The sequence below is a fragment of the Sesamum indicum genome, linkage group LG5 (genome assembly GCF_000512975.1).
Source record: "Sesamum indicum cultivar Zhongzhi No. 13 linkage group LG5, S_indicum_v1.0, whole genome shotgun sequence".
NCBI classification, from domain to species: domain Eukaryota; kingdom Viridiplantae; phylum Streptophyta; class Magnoliopsida; order Lamiales; family Pedaliaceae; genus Sesamum; species Sesamum indicum.
Genome location: NC_026149.1, coordinates 12,307,617 through 12,323,422, shown reverse-complemented (window position 1 = coordinate 12,323,422; position 15,806 = coordinate 12,307,617). Strand labels below are relative to the sequence as shown.

Here is a 15,806-nt window from a genome sequence, read left to right as displayed (position 1 = left end):
AACTATGCTCTGATTTGGAGGAGGTTGATTTGTTCCATTAGCTAAGTAGGCCATCATTTCTAGATTTTTGCTGGTTTCTCTAATTGCTTGTTTGACATGTCTCCACGCGGATGTATTCATCTAACGTGGGGACTTCATCATGTATGCTTTCATGATGGGCTGCAGGTGAATTAGGCTGGCCAGTGGGTCATTAGTACGCCTTAGCTAGACCGTGTATTGGAATTTTCAGGAATCCTAACCTTCTTCTTTTACCTAAAAACTTGGACGGGCCTTGCTGAGCTTGGGTCTTTATTTCAAAATTTATGCTCCACGCATCGTCAAGGTTAAAGATTCAAACTTCACCACCTTATTAAATGTCATAGAAACAAATCTTCAACTATTTTCTAACAAATAACATTATATTTTCTGACAATCCAAGTACTTGAAGTATATTTGGGCAATTCAGTTTCTTTTTGAAGGTTTGTTTACAATTTCCGAGTCAGCAAACAATAATGGGGTGTCTGATATTATACAAATATGAGACAGAGAGTTTGGGTGTAGTTATTCAACCAATGTGAAGTGAACGTGTTATCCCTAACAAGTGTAGGATTAAAAGTGATCAAGCATGCATCCCCTTCCACTGAATCCACAAGAAAACTCCCAGATAACTTAAACCTTTCTCATCATCTGCTGTTGCAATAGGAACATACAAGTCTTATTGATCAGAATGCTCAGAGATCCGATAGTATGTATCTTAAGTGTGCAGTAGTACAAGTTTCCTACACCAAATTACTAGGCTTAAGTATAAGAACTCTCCTTCATGCTGGGACCTTGTCCTCTTGCTTCTCTTCTTCACTGGCTGTTGTAATTTTCTCACTGGATGGCTCAGCAGAAGACTCCCCTTCCTTTTTCAGTTCTGACTCAAATTCTTTAGCCGCCTACAGTTGAGAAAGAAAGCATCACTACAGGCGATTGAACAGTCAAGTAACTTAAGTAAATCCATCAGGGACAAGGTGTATGCAGTTTGAACCTATGATCTGATTGATTTGCAGTCAATTACAAAATATAACCAATAAATAAATATTTGGCAAAACGTTGACTTCGTCCAAACTAATACAACAAGATTCTTCCTGAGCACATACTTGAATGTACAGGATAGACTAGACGGAGTGTAATATTATGTAGGAGTGTGCAGTTAGATCTTTTAAACCACACAAGCATGATGTGGCTTACATGATTATTAACTAGAGATATTAACACAAACAACAGTGGAGGCATTGCCACAGAATTTGCTGACCACAAGTTGCCAAGTAGCAGTAATCATAAATCCCAATAACCATGAAACAATAAAAAATGTATGTGGAGCAGATGTCAATTGATGGCTCTGTTCCACAAAACCTAGAACGGAGTATGGACCAAGCTAAAAGCACCAGAAGGTACTAACATGACTTGGTCCAACAACTGACGCAGCTTATTGAAGCTAAAAAACTGGCTGCAGAATGCAGTGGTGGAAAGAAGATTTAATTCATTACAGTTATCAAGAACTTTGAATAGGTAAGAGTCCATCTCTACAACTGTTAACGCTAAAAAAGTACTAGCCTTTGAGCTCATGATCACAGATATTAAAAGATTCAACTAAAAGCATAAGCGGGAATCAGCTAGCTTATACAAGTGAGAACATAAAGGATCAAACTGATTCCCAAAATTTTTCCTCCCAGTTTTATCATCATTGAGCACCATGATTTGTCTCTATTTCTAAAGCCAGCACCACTAGATAGAAATTTGGCAAGGCCTTATACAACAGTTGCATAATCCAATGTGAGACAGGGTGTTACAGACTTCCCAACTCAAATATCTGATGTCCTTATTGCCCCTAATCTCTACTCCATGGTCCTATTACAAGTCCAGCTTATCCAACTAGACAACTGAGCGTGACCCTATGATGTCTATGAAGGGTTTGGTTACTAATCATTGTTAACATATCGGAATCCAATGAATTGACCAAAGTGCATAAATCTGCTAAGAATTAGAATTACCAAAAGGTATATGCTTAAACCCTGAACCATAAACCCCAAAGCCTAAACCCTAAACCAATTGCAGGATGCAGGATATTAGTCACATGAAGTAAGATCATGGAGGTTTGTTTTTTGTCTAAGATTCAACCTAAGTGATAATCGTTGCACATAATTTCATTTGTCTTCCTCATAGAAGTACAGGATCAACCTACTCATGATCCCAGACATCATAAAGGTCATTTCACGAAAAAAATTTAGGGTGCTCATTCCATATATAACAGAGTCTACAAAATACAACATTGATATTTTCTGAAATGCAGAATGCCAGTTTTCAAGCAGCAGATGGACACAAATCCCGCCGGTCAACAACTCCAATCTATTACATATACGAAATTAGTAACAAATTCAGTCACTAACCAAGGGGAATCTATTACCCACTGTCAAATTTTAAGCAAAGGCCTCACCGGTGCACTACCCATAGTTGTCAATTCCAGTGTAATTTCTCTAGCCCTAAGCAACCGAAGTATTAAAGATGAAACAGCTCCAACAGGCCTCATTGTATGATATGTCTGCTAATTAGCAGTAGTACTTTTCCAAAATGTATTCCAGGATTGCTTGAACCTTCTCCATTTTCTATTCATAATTCCCTGAAAACCCTGACATGTGCTTGAGCAAATTCTTTTGACATAAATGTACTGAGAGTGTGAAGAGAGAAGTATAACAACCATGAAGGGATCCTAAGAGAGAAATGGAATCATGACTAACGTAGAAAATAACCATAAAAACATTTATCCTCTCCTTATCCCCAAACCTTAATGTTTGCACCACAACTTCCTACTAAAGTAGCATTCTAATGTATGCATTCAGGATTCCCTGGGAAACACTGTTAGGTATATTTACAAGCAAAATTGTTAAATATATGCATCTAGACCTGAGGATCTGCGTACATGAGACACCAGCACCATAACAATATCTATGAAGTGTTGTCAGCCGGAATATGAAAATTGGAGCAGAAATAACAGCACAAATTTGCATTATCCTAAGCTTTAACATCAATGTTTATACATTAACCTCCTCCTAAAATACACAGTAGCCGACGACACCGTAATGATTGTTCTGAAGGTTCTTAAACATTCATTTTCTAGATATCAAAGTTAACAATGAAGAAGATACAAAGTGAAACTACCAACAGTGCAAACAACCACAGAGCACATATTTTTTACCAACTAAGCCTTAGAAAAGCTATAATTTCTTCCAATCAATAGATATACCTAACATCTCTTAGAATGTGCTTTCACATTTTTCCACGATAAGAACACATAGATAAGCATTACTGGTCAGTGTAACAAAGCACGGGTTTATCCACAGCAAGAGGTCTAGAGATCATGCGCTCTTACCAAGCAAGATAACTGAGACCAAGATTTTGATTCCCCATCAAAGATTCTGAACATATTCTCTTGCAGAGAGACTGCAATTCTTTCACATACTTACGAGAACTCAACACTAGGCATTACACATCCGATAAAATCTTCTTGGCAAAAGACAAACAAGTCCCTGTTTCTTTTAATTTATGCCTAAATTTAAATCATCTCAAGTATAATTCAATTTGTCACTTTTGCTGATAATTCACTAAGGATTTCCTTGCTTTGCCCAAATATTTTTAAAATAATATAAAAAGATGTCCTGGTCGGATAATTTTCCTAAGAACAGAGGTTCTTGCCCTAAACATCAAACTAACCCTCTTTAGCCTTAAACGTCAAATTAGCCCTCTTTGCCCAATTTCAATTGAGCAACTGCGAAAATCAATCATCGAAGAGCAACAAAGAGATCAAAGCTACAAAAGAAATACAGTCTACTTTTTCCAACAAAAAGGATAAAAAGTAGGACCTGTTGGAAGCTCTTGACCGTCTTCCCAATGCTTCGACCCACTTCGGGCAATTTCTTCGGGCCGAATACGAGCGCCGTCACGCCCGCAATAACTACGAGCTCGGGGACTCCAAGCCCGAAAAGGCAGTTGCAGGAAAGCCCTCTCTTCTTGGCTGTCCTGGGCCGATCCGCATAAAGCACAAGGCCTGCCCGGTTACACACATTGTAGCTGAAGAAAACTGAGCTGGAAGAAGATAGAGAGGTGAATCTTGGTGATGGGTTTGGATTGTTGCACGCTGTAAGTGCAGCAGATGAGATGGCTGCCATTGATTCAGCTCCTCTTCTAAGATATTTGCTTGCTGTAGAGAGCTTTGATATGGAATGGAAGGTAGGTCAAGAAGTATGATCGATTGGTGGTGGGTGGGTGGAGTACTTGGATATTTTTTGGGTCTGTGTCTTGAATGGATATACAGTACATGAATGTATATATTAAAAACAAATCTATAAAGGGACTGTATGACCATATGTTTCACGTTTTGTCGCTTAGCAATAATTAAGAATGATCTCAACTTCAACTCTCTTAACAATCACTCCAATGGTGTTAGAAACGGGAAAAATATGCAATCCCTCGCCCAACCAAAACCAAATGTTTTACGGTTTAGCACGGAAGAAACACAGTTTATTGTTTAGTTACCAACGTGTGTCCCAAGTTTAAAAGTCCATATAAAGAACGGTTGGAACATGTTTTTGATAATCTTGAAATCTTGTCGCTCAACTTGTAAGGATAGAAACTGTAAAGATAGCGAAGAGGTATTGATTATAAACCTTTTATACCTATGTCAGCAGGCTGTGAATGAAAAATGTGAAGGTAAGAAGAATATTCAAGGTATTAAAAATTGTATTTGGAGCATAAAGAGGTAAATATTTTAAGTTGTATAATTTTACATGAATCATTAAACTAAGAATGAGCAGGTGATCATCACAAGTAGTATTGGATCCCGACGACAAAAATGTGAATTTTAACATGTTTTGTGATTAAAAGAAGAGTTGTGGACATTTATATAAATTTCCATGTTATTTATTGAGGATGTGGAATTTTAATGTCAACAAGTAGAAAGGGCAAGATTGAAAAGTCTATTGATAAACATCAAGATGCCATCACTTTTCAAAGTTCAAAATTGCAAGTTCTTCATCACGATTGTTGAGCGGTGGTTACCAATTAGCAAACGCTATGTCGCATAGTTTCCGGCCAATCAGTTCATCATTTTCTTTGGAGTTTCCCACACAACGAGCCGATAAATACTGAAGCTTTTTTCATGTTGACTTTTACTTTGTTTCAATTCCTTGATCCTCTTGTTAATTTAATATGCTGCTGAGAAGAATTTCAATAATTTAATCATTCTGCAAGAGAGTAAACGTGTCATCCCTAAGCAATAATAAAACAAGTGTAAGCAAGCATCCCTTTCCACAGACCGCACTCCCAAATGAAAACTTAAACCTTCGTGATCACCTGTTGTTGCAATAGGAACGTAAAAGATTCATTGATGACGATGCTCAGAGATCCAATAGCATGTATCTTAAGTGTGCAGTACATGTGGAGGGAGCAAACACCCACAACTAATTCCATACACTAAGTCACTGTGCTCAAGTATAAGAGCTCTCTTTCGTGCTTGGGACCTTACCCTCTTGCTTCTCTTCTTCACTGACTGTTGTAATTTTCTCGACCGATGGCTCAGCAGAAGTCTCCCCTTCCTTTTTAAGTTCAGACTCAAATTCTTTAGCTGCCTGCAGTTGAGAAAGCAAGCATCATTACAAGCGATCAAGTAGTCAAGTAACTTAATTATCGGTAAATCCAATCTGATTGATTTGCAGTCAAGTCAACTAAAACATATTACCGATAAAATAAATATTTGGCAAAACATTGACTTCGTCCAAACTAATACAACAAGATTCTTGCTGAGCATATACTTGAATCTACAGGATAGACTAGATGTGTGTAATATTATGTAGGGGGGGTGCAGTTAGATCTTTTAAAGCATATAAGCATAATATGGCTTCTAAGACCATTAACTAGATACCATTAACACAAACAACAGAGGAGGGATTGCCACAGAATTTACTGACCAAGTTGTCAATTGGCAGTAATCACAAGTCCCAATAACCATTTAAACAATAAAAAATTTTATGTGGAGCAGATGTCAATTGATGGCTCTTTTCCACAAACCCTGCATAGACCAAGCACCAGAAGGCAAGCTTTGGTACTAACATGCTTGGTCCAACCACTAACGCAGCTTATTGAAGCTCAAAAACTGGCAGCAGAATGCAGTGGCCAAAAGAAGATTTTATTCATTAGCGTTTTGAATAGGTTAAAGTCCATTGGCTACAATTGTTTACAGGCTAAAAAAGTATTAGCGTTTACATAATTTTGTACTACAGAGCAGTTATTGAACCAGTTAAAAAGAGATAATGAGAAACTGAAGATCCCCAAAATTGCTGTCCATAAATAATTAAAAGAATTACCACAGACAAACATACTATATATGCTAATTTCTTATTCATTAGAAGCAAGTATGACAACAAATTGTCCATATAAGTTCATCTAATAAAGAAGAAAGAGAAGAAACAATTTTCAGGAACTCAATGAGGTTGATGCCTTTGAGCTTATAATCACAGATATTAAAAGATTCAACTAAATGAGCATAAAGAAGCAGCTAGCATATATAAGTGAGAACATAAAGGATCAAATTTTGCTTCCCAAAAATTTTCACGTCCAGTTTTATCATCCTAATTGAGCACCAAAATTTGCCTCAATTTCTTAAGCCAGTACCACCAGATAGGGCTCTGCAAAGGGCTTATACAACAGTTGCATGATCCAATGGAGGTAGGGTGTCACGAATTCCCAACTGAAATATCTGATGTTCTTATTGCCCTCAATTAATGGTCCATGGTCCCTATTTAACTAGTCCAGCTTATCCAACTAGACAACACCATGAGCATGAGCCTATAATCTCTATGAAGGGTTTAGTTAGTAATCGATGTTAATAAAGGGAAATCCAATCAATTGATCCCAAGTGCTTAAATCTGCGAATAATCAGAATTACTAAAAGGTATATCCTTGATTCCTGAGCCATAAACCCTTAACCCTAAACCCTAAATCAATTGCAGGATAGGGTGGTCCAGATGAAGTAAGATCATGGAGATATATATTTTTCGTCCAAGATTTCAACCTAAGTGATTATCTTTGCACAGAATTCATTGGTCTTCCTCATAGAAGTACGGGGTCAACCTACTCTTGATCTCAGACATCATAAAGGTCATCAAACATTCCAAACATAACTCTCTTGCAGCGAGAATGCAGTTTTTATACAAACTTACAAAAATTAAACACTCAGGCATTACACATCCGTTTCAAATCTTCTTGGCAAAGGACAAACAAGTCTCTGGTTCTTTTAACTAATGCCAACGTTTGAACCATCTCAAACATAATTCAATAAGTCACTTCTGCTGATCATTCACTAAGAATTCCCTTGCTTTGCCCCAATATTTTTAAATACTATAAAAAGATTTCCTGGCCAGAAACTTATTTTCCTAAGATGTCCTGGTCAGAAACCTGTTTTCCTAAGAACAGAGGTTCTTGTCCTAAACGCAAACTACCCCTCTTTACCCAATTTCATTTGAACAACAGCGAGAATCAATCAACTAAGAGCAACAAGAGATCAAAGCTAAAAAGGAAATACAGCCCACTTTGCCCAGCAAAAAGGATAAAAAGTAAGACCTGCTGAAAGCTCTTGACCGTCTTCCCAATGCTTCGACCCACTTCAGGCAACTGCTTGGGCCCGAACACGAGCGCCGCCACGCCCGCAATAACTACGAGCTCGGGGACTCCAAGCCCGAAAAGGCAGTTGCAGGAAAGCCCTCTCTTCTTGGCTCTCCTGGGCCGATCCGCATAAAGCACGAGCCCTGCCCGGTTACACACATTGTAGCTGAAGAAAACTGAGCTGGAAGATGATAGAGAGGTGAATCTTGGTGATGGGTTTGGATTGGGGCACGCTGTGAGTGCAGCAAATGAGATGGCTGCCATTGATTCAGCTTCTATTCTAACTTCTAAGATATTTGCTTACTGTAGAGAGATTTGATATGGAATGGAAGGTAGGTCAAGAAGTATTATTGATAAGTGGTAGGTGGGTGGAGTACTTCGATATTTTTTTGGGTCTTGGTGTTTTTATTATTATTATTTTTTTTTTGGTGGGTCTGAGTCTGAGATAGATGTACATGTATGTATATGTATATATATATATATATATTAAAAACAAATCCAAATCCAAATCCATGTAACGGACTGTGTGAAAAACGAGACCAAATTTTTCACGTGTTGCCGATAATCAATAATTAATTAGGGTTGAAATGAAAATTTCTTTTTGTTTGGTGTTAACTACATTTGTATCCTACAAATATAAAATTATTTCCTTCTAAAAAGTTTTAAAATTATATTTAGAACTTTAAACTTTTTTTTGAGAAAAAATATAGTTTTTAGTTCTTAAAGGGGTTTAAGTGTAATTAACCTTTTTATTTATATAGGACCAAATCTAGGGTTCAGGAAGGGAATTTAGAACAACATTAGAGGAAAAAGATAGTTTTGAAGAGTAGAAATCCGTGGTTTCTAAAAGTTGAGTGGATTTTGGTGTTTCTGAGTCATTTTTTTCAAGATTTTAAAAATAGGGGTGCAAAATGAGTTTGATTTAAAGATTAACTCAAACTTGAGTTTTTTGTGCTCGAGCCTTCAATGCTTACACCTCAAGCTCAAATATTTTTGTTCACGAGCTTGTAAGCTTTCTTTTTGGTATTTTGTAGGGGTGGTCCGCACGTTCTTCACATATTTCTTTATTTATCATACTGATTTTTAACATATTTTTTTTAAGGTCATTACTAATTTAAACAACGGAGTGCTGGCTTTTATTTTACAGGTCCATTCTGCATGAATCCTTATAGGAATCTCAATCGATCCTTTGATATTTATGGTGCTCCCGAAAGACATTATATAGTACTGCTGGATTTTGACATTTATCATTGGTTGCACTAGTGGAAACATTTGAGTTAAGCTGGGAGTATGGCAAGGCTAGTAATCGGGAGGAGACAACTATTCAGCATGAGAAAATCCAGCCCATGGCACTATCATCATACATGTTGCTCACCTGGTAGGGCAGGCTAGCATTGTTGAAGCTCCCTTCTCGGCTGGTTGACAGCATGTAACATTCCCGAGTACGACACAGCTAGCCGCAGACTATCTGATCGCAGATGTTTCAGTGATATGCTCCCTGTCCTGGGGGATTCTATGAATCTTCCCTTTGATTTGTTTTCTCTTAACAAGCGAGTGGAAATATCAGGTATTCCGCTCACCCCGTGGAGCCCATTTAGATATCGGTTTCTGTATCCAGACACCTCCTGCACTTGGACATTTTACCAAATTTTCAACAAATTCCTAGGATCCATATCATACTCCACCTCTGCACGCTTAACCATCTGTGCTGCCAACCAGCGAATCTACGTTTGTCTCAATGTCGTCCCTTCCCTCTTCTAAATTCTCATGGCAATTATTCATATTGATACTGCATTCCGGGACTCAGATTGGTATTTGTATTTGACAGTGATGGAGAATTGAGCACTGTAATTGAAAATGATTTCCACCCTTTGGATCAGAATGTTTTATGTCACTTGTGTTCTCTTTCCTGAAAGTAGAATTGAGGTGTCTTGATGTCTCCTCTTTTCTTTTTTTGGGCGTCTATATACGTGGATGTCTTTGTTTTCTTACAAAACAAAAACAAAGGAATCAAATGTGTATTTAATCTTGCAATTGTTAATCGAATAGAAAACCTATTTGTATCAGGAACTTCACATAAGAAAAAATTAATCCAGGGATGAATCTTATCCAGAGAGCAACTTAGACCAAGAAAAAATGATACTACAAACTAAAATTTATGGACTCCTGTCAACGTATCCTTAAGGTTCACCGGCACCTTGTGTACCTGAGGAAACACGGATGCGCTTCTGCAGATGTTCCAAGCTGGCAACTCTTGGCATGGAAACAGTCCTTCCCTTCTCGTTCGACCCAACTGCTGTTGTTGCGTTAGATTGTACATTCTCTCCTGGAGCAATATCCATAATACCATTTTGAATTGTATGGTTTCCCACAGAGGTGTGACTATTAGATGGGGTGTGGTGGTAATACTGCTTCAGATCATCTTGCACTGGCATAGCTACGTCGGCTGATGTGTCGGGACTATTGACAAAGGATGCCATTGCAATTGTGGATATCTCGGACATGGCTTGGAAAAGTGGGTTCAGCCCAGTGACTCTCTTAACTGTTTCTTCAGCCATTTTGACCTATTGAAGAAACAACAGTAGTCAGCTATCTTCTGGTGAAATAATCATCAAAGCATCCCACAGATACTATGATCCACATGAGGCAAAACTACCACCTTAATCCAGGAAAATTGATGTATCATTAAATGACCAATGGAAAGAAAAGGATGAAGGACAGACACACATTTATCAGTCACTTGCTGCCTTAAAGAAACCCATGTAATAGTAGTCTGCCAAAGCACATCCGGTTCTTGCATAATACAAAAGGTTTAACCTATTCAATAATAGGTTGAGTATGTCATTTGGGCAGTTCCCCTCAAAGAGATTCTGAATGTGAGACTTAGCAAACCAAATTGTATCTGATCCACTCACACGAAATACCCATATTTGAAACTTTCAACACCAAATTATTTTTGTTAAGCAAAGATATTCATACTCAGAATGGGAATCAGGATCCGCCAACTTGTGAGAATAGTCTTCAAAGAGTCAAGAGAACAGTACTGGTCTCTCATTCTAAACATCTCATTTGAAATTTCAACATAACAATTGGTTCCATATATCCACTGGCTTTTAAAAGTTGTCCACAGTACTATTAATCATGGTGTTTAGAGGCAAAAGGCCATCCCAAATAGATGCATTCACCAACCCATTGTTTTCAGACTCGTACAAGGAGCCGATATTTTTATGACATTTTTTTTTTATTCTTCAGAACTATCTTTTCTACAGAACCAGTACTTCCGCGGACTAGTAGAACTTCAATAACAGTTCTTCAAAAATAAGTTCCGAAACATGGATCTCCAAATGCAAGTAATCCCATCTAAATCTATTTGATAGAAATTACCTTTGCTCTCAATGTCTCAACATCGGCTTTCAGAACTCTGTTGTCAACAGCTGCTTCATTGTACTTGTGGGTTATGTCTGTAAGGCGCTTGAGTAAAGAAGAGTTCTCAACTTTTAATTGAGTACCCTACAAAGCAGCATAATCAATATCCAGCTGGAGAGTTACTGGAAGGTAATCCAGATAAAAATGACCAGAGGTGAGAATAGACCTGTGTTTCAAGCTCAGTCAAATGGGCCTGCTTTCTTCTTCTAGACCGACGAGCTGATTCTCTATTTGAAAGCATTCTGAAAACCGTAAAGAAAATAATTAGAGAAAAGAACTGGACTTTGAGACTAGAGAACGCACTAAAATACCCTCAAAATAAAAAAATAAAAAAGAAGATAAACTTGGAATTTTGGCAATCCAAGGAGTGTAGTTGGCTGATTCATGATGTAAACTGCCATCTATAATGTTGACAGTCCAATATTTAGCATAGAATAACATAATTAACAAGTTACATTGTTTCAGATATTTTAAGGCTTAGAGAAAAGAAACAATGTAAATCATCTGTGCAAATATTTGCACTGGCCACTCTTTGCATTTAGCAAAAGCTCAAGGCCAATACACATGAGAAATATATTCTATTACTACTGCATTTCGCCAACTGATGAATATATGACACAACACTTCAGAAAGTCTCATTTCTGTTCTGTATCTGAATGCCGGTACATATCAGCAAGAATGTTCCTCAAGTAGGTAACAAATCAATTAAAACAACTATCTTCAACAATGAGATTTGCCCTTCTGTCAAAGAAATAGATAAGTGGCTTTAAAACAGAGAGATGAATTTCCATCATGTAAAATCTATTCGCAAAGACTAGTCTACATCTGCACTCATGTATTCGAGTTAACTTCCTGACATGATCACAGAACTCTCTATTATGTAAGACTATTGACAACTAAAAGATTCAGCTGAATACCTTCTCATGCGTTTTGCATCTGTAGCGTCCATATTTTGAGTCGCTTCATTTTCTCCCTCAGCTTCATCATCATCTGATTGTTCCACCGATGATCCACTTGTCACTGACTTTACCTGGGCTGCAGATTTCTTAAACACAGCTGGTAAGGGAGACAGAGAAACTGGTTCACCAGCATCTATCTCTTGTAGCTTTGATGAATCCTGTCCACTTGCTAAAAAGAAGAGGAAACCCAAACAATAACAATGTTAACATACAAGGTCAATGTCCAAAGACTTTATCATTTAAGCCATTTTTATTTATGCCCAAGTAAATACATTTGCACCCTAGTAAATTACACGCATAGCAAAATGTTGTGGGTTGCAGGGCAGTATTGAATCTAAGACCTTTTGTTCAGTTTCCAGGAGTTTTTTAACAGCAACACTAAAAACCAGAGATTTAAGGAAAAAGAGTAAATGCACGTGTACGCTGCATTAACTCCAAACAAGAACATTTCCAGTTGCTAACCTCTGTAATTGCCTTTGTCAGATACTAATACCTGGCTGAAAATTGTCCAACATCTAAACTGGCTAGATGACAAAAATGATGCAAACATGTTCCAAGTTTCACATATATGCAGATGGTTTTTATAGCTATGTCAAATGGAGACCTCATAGGGACTCTGGCACAAAATGTAGTACCAGGTACACTAAAAGTCCTCATAATCAACTTACTTGATTAATGTAGAGTTTTTAAAATATGACACACGCCTCTTAGCCAAGCAAGTGCCATATTGTCTCTGACAGATGTGACTTGACCAAAACAAAATGTGCATGCAATAAATGAAACCTATATTCATAGCCAGAGCAGATAGTGACATGTTAAGTTCATATAATATGTCAAGCTTAGTGTGCTTCATAACTGAAAGAAAAACACACCAGCGAAGAAAGTAATCAGATATGTGTAATTACATAACATGGTCAATATACAATTAAGGCAATGAGAAAATGAACAATGACATAAAACACAAATTCGTAAAAGGATCCTCCTTCCAAATAGAATCAAAAAATGGGGGGGGGGGGGTTCAACATTAGTACCTGCATTTCATCAACTAAAACCAACTACTGACATTGACTAATGCAACATTTTGTGAATATCTTAAACTTGGTAAGCGAGCTCTTTGCCAAGGCTGAAGAAGTTGACAAAATCTCAAGATGCTATTGGATCAAATAATGTCCCTCAAGTTGACATGGACGATGACTAAGGAGTAGTAAAGCAAGCAGGAACATTTATACAACTTTGAGGTACAATTGTGCAATCAAGCACACCCATTTTGTTTAAATATCAAGTTCAGAGAATATGCCAACTTCGTAAAATTTCATGATTAGAGTTAGCGAAATCAGTGGGAATGGGCATATTTCATCGTTTCCATTTCTTCCTATTTGCTCTTTCAAAATATATTTGGCCATCTCATTAACAGCGACTATGAAATGGTAAATTGATCCATTATTCCAATATCCATCTGTAAATATTTGAAGACATACTTAAAAGTTTTAACGATTTATATTCCTTAGCAGGTGGAAAATTCTCCAAAAACTCTAGAACGAAAGAGGTACCGCTAACCTTTATGATTAATGTGAGAGTTCAGCTGTGATGGATTAGAAGCCGGGGACACGGTAGCGGCAGACTCTTGGGCCTTGTGATTGCTTGCCTATATAAATTGCAGAGTTTAGTTTTTAGCATAAAAAGAAAACAACATATGAGTTAAAATATTAACATTGTAATCTCGTATTGATGCAATTAAAGTGAAAACGCGTGTGTTTATGTTTTCATTTTCAATTTTCAGTTGACAGTAATTAAAATTGAGTCAAACGAGAAGGTAAAATTCTAAAAGAGAGAGAAATCTATAAAGCAAAAGGCAGAATTAGTACACAATTGTTACAAATTGCTTCATCATTATCCGATGCTCCAAGCATCATCATCTGGATCAGCTTATTCCATTAACTACGGAAAAACCAAGTAACATCTTCTTTATTCATTGATCTTCCATTAAAAGTACTTTTTTCAACTTCCTAAAAAGAAAAGGAAAAATACCCAAGTCAAAGCGACGGCGGCGCAAGCCAGCTGAAGGCGGCTTTTAAGATAAGTCTGGTACTCCTTGGAATCTATCGGAATATCCGGCGGCGGGCCTGCCGCCGCCCCTGCTGCCTCCTCCGGCTGCTGCTGATTACTATTTGCACCGACCACCAAACTGTAATGATGGTTCTCTTTGATCTCCACGACTTCTTCGTTGTGGGGAGGATGCATCGACGACGATGGTGACTGCAGCGTGGTGGTAGTGCGATCAGGCTCCGCAGTCTCCTGGAGGAATCGCTGGAATGCCCATTCCGACGAACTACGGTTCATCCGCATCATCTTGGAAGCAGCAGTCGTGGTGATGGAGGAGGAAGACGGGTAGTCCGCCTCCTCCTCCTCCAGACTGAGCCGGATCGGGGAGTGGGGTGACCATAGCTGGTCAGGTATCTCATCCACTTGAAACATCCTATCCATCTCTCTCCTCTCTCTCTCTCCTCTCTCTCTCTCTCTCGTCTCTCTCCTAATAAGCCTCGCATGAAAATAAAAAAGTTTGTACGACTATTCGTTTTTGTCTTTGGCTTTGATAGTTTTTATATACCAAAATCGCACTTTCGATCCCAATGTATTGGATTGTTCTCTCTTTTAGTCCTAAATTTTACAAATTTAACATATTTAGTCCCAAACTTCTGAAAAATAGACATTTTTCATATTTAGACAAAATCACATATTGACCACGTGCCATTACTCAACAGCTGACGGAGGTTAAGGTTTTGGGACTATATATATCTAACTCTTGAATTAAGGAACCAAAAGTGAATATCCTCTATTTAGTGGGACCAAATGCCAATTTCAATACTTAGTTATACTAAGAAAATTTTACACTTTTTCATATTTTTTTTTCTAATAGTTATGTATTTATGAATATATTTCAAGAAACTTGTAACTTAAAATAATTATATAAAATAGATTATATTTTTCATTTAAGACATACATAAATAAAGTTACAAATAGTTTGGAAGTTTTAAATTTTCTAAGTCTGAAATGGGTGGATATAAATTAATTAAAAGATATTTTATTTTCAATAATATTATTTTTCATATTCAAGAAAGTTATTGTAACAATATATTTTAAAAGAATATATTTTTAATATTTTAAAAATTAAAATCAACTATAATGGGTTCAATCCCTCGAGTCTTGGGTTTAGTTTAGTCAGTTCGTCAGTCCAAAAAATTCTTTATGGGTCAAATCTTAAGTTTTAATATACTTGCTTTAGGATTTGTTTGGTCAGCGTGAAAAATGGGTATATAAAAAAAAATAAAAGTAAAAATAGATATATATAAAAACTTAGTGTTTTGTTAGAAAGAATAGTTGGAAAGAAAATAAAAGTGATTCTATATGAAATCACTCTGGAGTTCAACTTCTTTTTTTGTCAAAAATTGGGCGATAAAAGTAAAAGAATGAGGTCAAAAAAGTACATATTTTGTTTTTATTTATCCTATTATTCATATATAATTTTACTTCAATTCTTTTTTCCTTCCTACTAGTAATATCGATATATTCTAAATTTAATTGACTTATTACTAACTAATTGTAGGTCAAACAAAGATTTTTCTGACCAAATTACCCCTTATAAGAGTAAAAATATACCTACTCAAATTAGTGTGTGAAGATGTACAAATGTAGTTTGGTCAGAAAAAGTAATTTCTACCTATAATAAATCAATTATAGGGTAAC

At 36.9% G+C, this 15,806-nt stretch overlaps 2 protein-coding genes across 4 annotated transcripts; both read right to left on the bottom strand.

Moving 5' to 3' along the window:
- On the bottom strand, nucleotides 621-8,066 carry LOC105162445 (sec-independent protein translocase protein TATA, chloroplastic). Of its 3 annotated transcripts, none has more exons than XM_020693850.1 (2): nucleotides 7,636-8,066; nucleotides 621-917 (listed from the first exon to the last, which is right to left on the bottom strand). In XM_020693850.1, the coding sequence occupies exons 1-2, from the start codon at nucleotides 7,939-7,941 to the stop codon at nucleotides 798-800; spliced, it is 426 nt and encodes a 141-aa protein (XP_020549509.1). In that variant the 5' UTR covers nucleotides 7,942-8,066; the 3' UTR covers nucleotides 621-797. The 3 variants fall into 3 exon arrangements, with proteins under 3 accessions (XP_020549509.1, XP_011078758.1, XP_011078757.1); XM_011080456.2 differs by lacking the exon at nucleotides 7,636-8,066 and adding an exon at nucleotides 3,882-4,342; XM_011080455.2 differs by lacking the exon at nucleotides 621-917 and adding an exon at nucleotides 5,346-5,645 and having other exon boundaries at nucleotides 7,636-8,058.
- Nucleotides 9,678-14,616, bottom strand: LOC105162444 (light-inducible protein CPRF2-like). The gene is made up of 6 exons (XM_020694012.1): nucleotides 14,091-14,616; nucleotides 13,620-13,707; nucleotides 12,021-12,231; nucleotides 11,270-11,345; nucleotides 11,062-11,187; nucleotides 9,678-10,241 (listed from the first exon to the last, which is right to left on the bottom strand). Exons 1-6 carry the CDS (start codon nucleotides 14,544-14,546, stop codon nucleotides 9,858-9,860), a joined length of 1,341 nt encoding a protein of 446 aa, XP_020549671.1. The 5' UTR covers nucleotides 14,547-14,616; the 3' UTR covers nucleotides 9,678-9,857.

What these genes read in the sequence shown, in the direction of transcription:
- LOC105162444 (XM_020694012.1), bottom strand. Translation starts at nt 14,546, where the DNA reads ATGGATAGGATGTTTCAAGTGGATGAGATACCTGACCAGCTATGGTCA. An exon ending in GATGCAAAACGCATGAGAAG is followed by an intron (nt 11,346 to 12,020) that starts GTATTCAGCTGA and finishes TACGGTTTTCAG; the next exon opens with AATGCTTTCAAATAGAGAAT. An exon ending in TGACTGAGCTTGAAACACAG is followed by an intron (nt 11,188 to 11,269) that starts GTCTATTCTCAC and finishes GCTGCTTTGTAG; the next exon opens with GGTACTCAATTAAAAGTTGA.
- LOC105162445 (XM_011080455.2), bottom strand. Translation starts at nt 7,941, where the DNA reads ATGGCAGCCATCTCATTTGCTGCACTCACAGCGTGCCCCAATCCAAAC. An exon ending in CGGTCAAGAGCTTTCAGCAG is followed by an intron (nt 5,646 to 7,635) that starts GTCTTACTTTTT and finishes TCTCAACTGCAG; the next exon opens with GCAGCTAAAGAATTTGAGTC.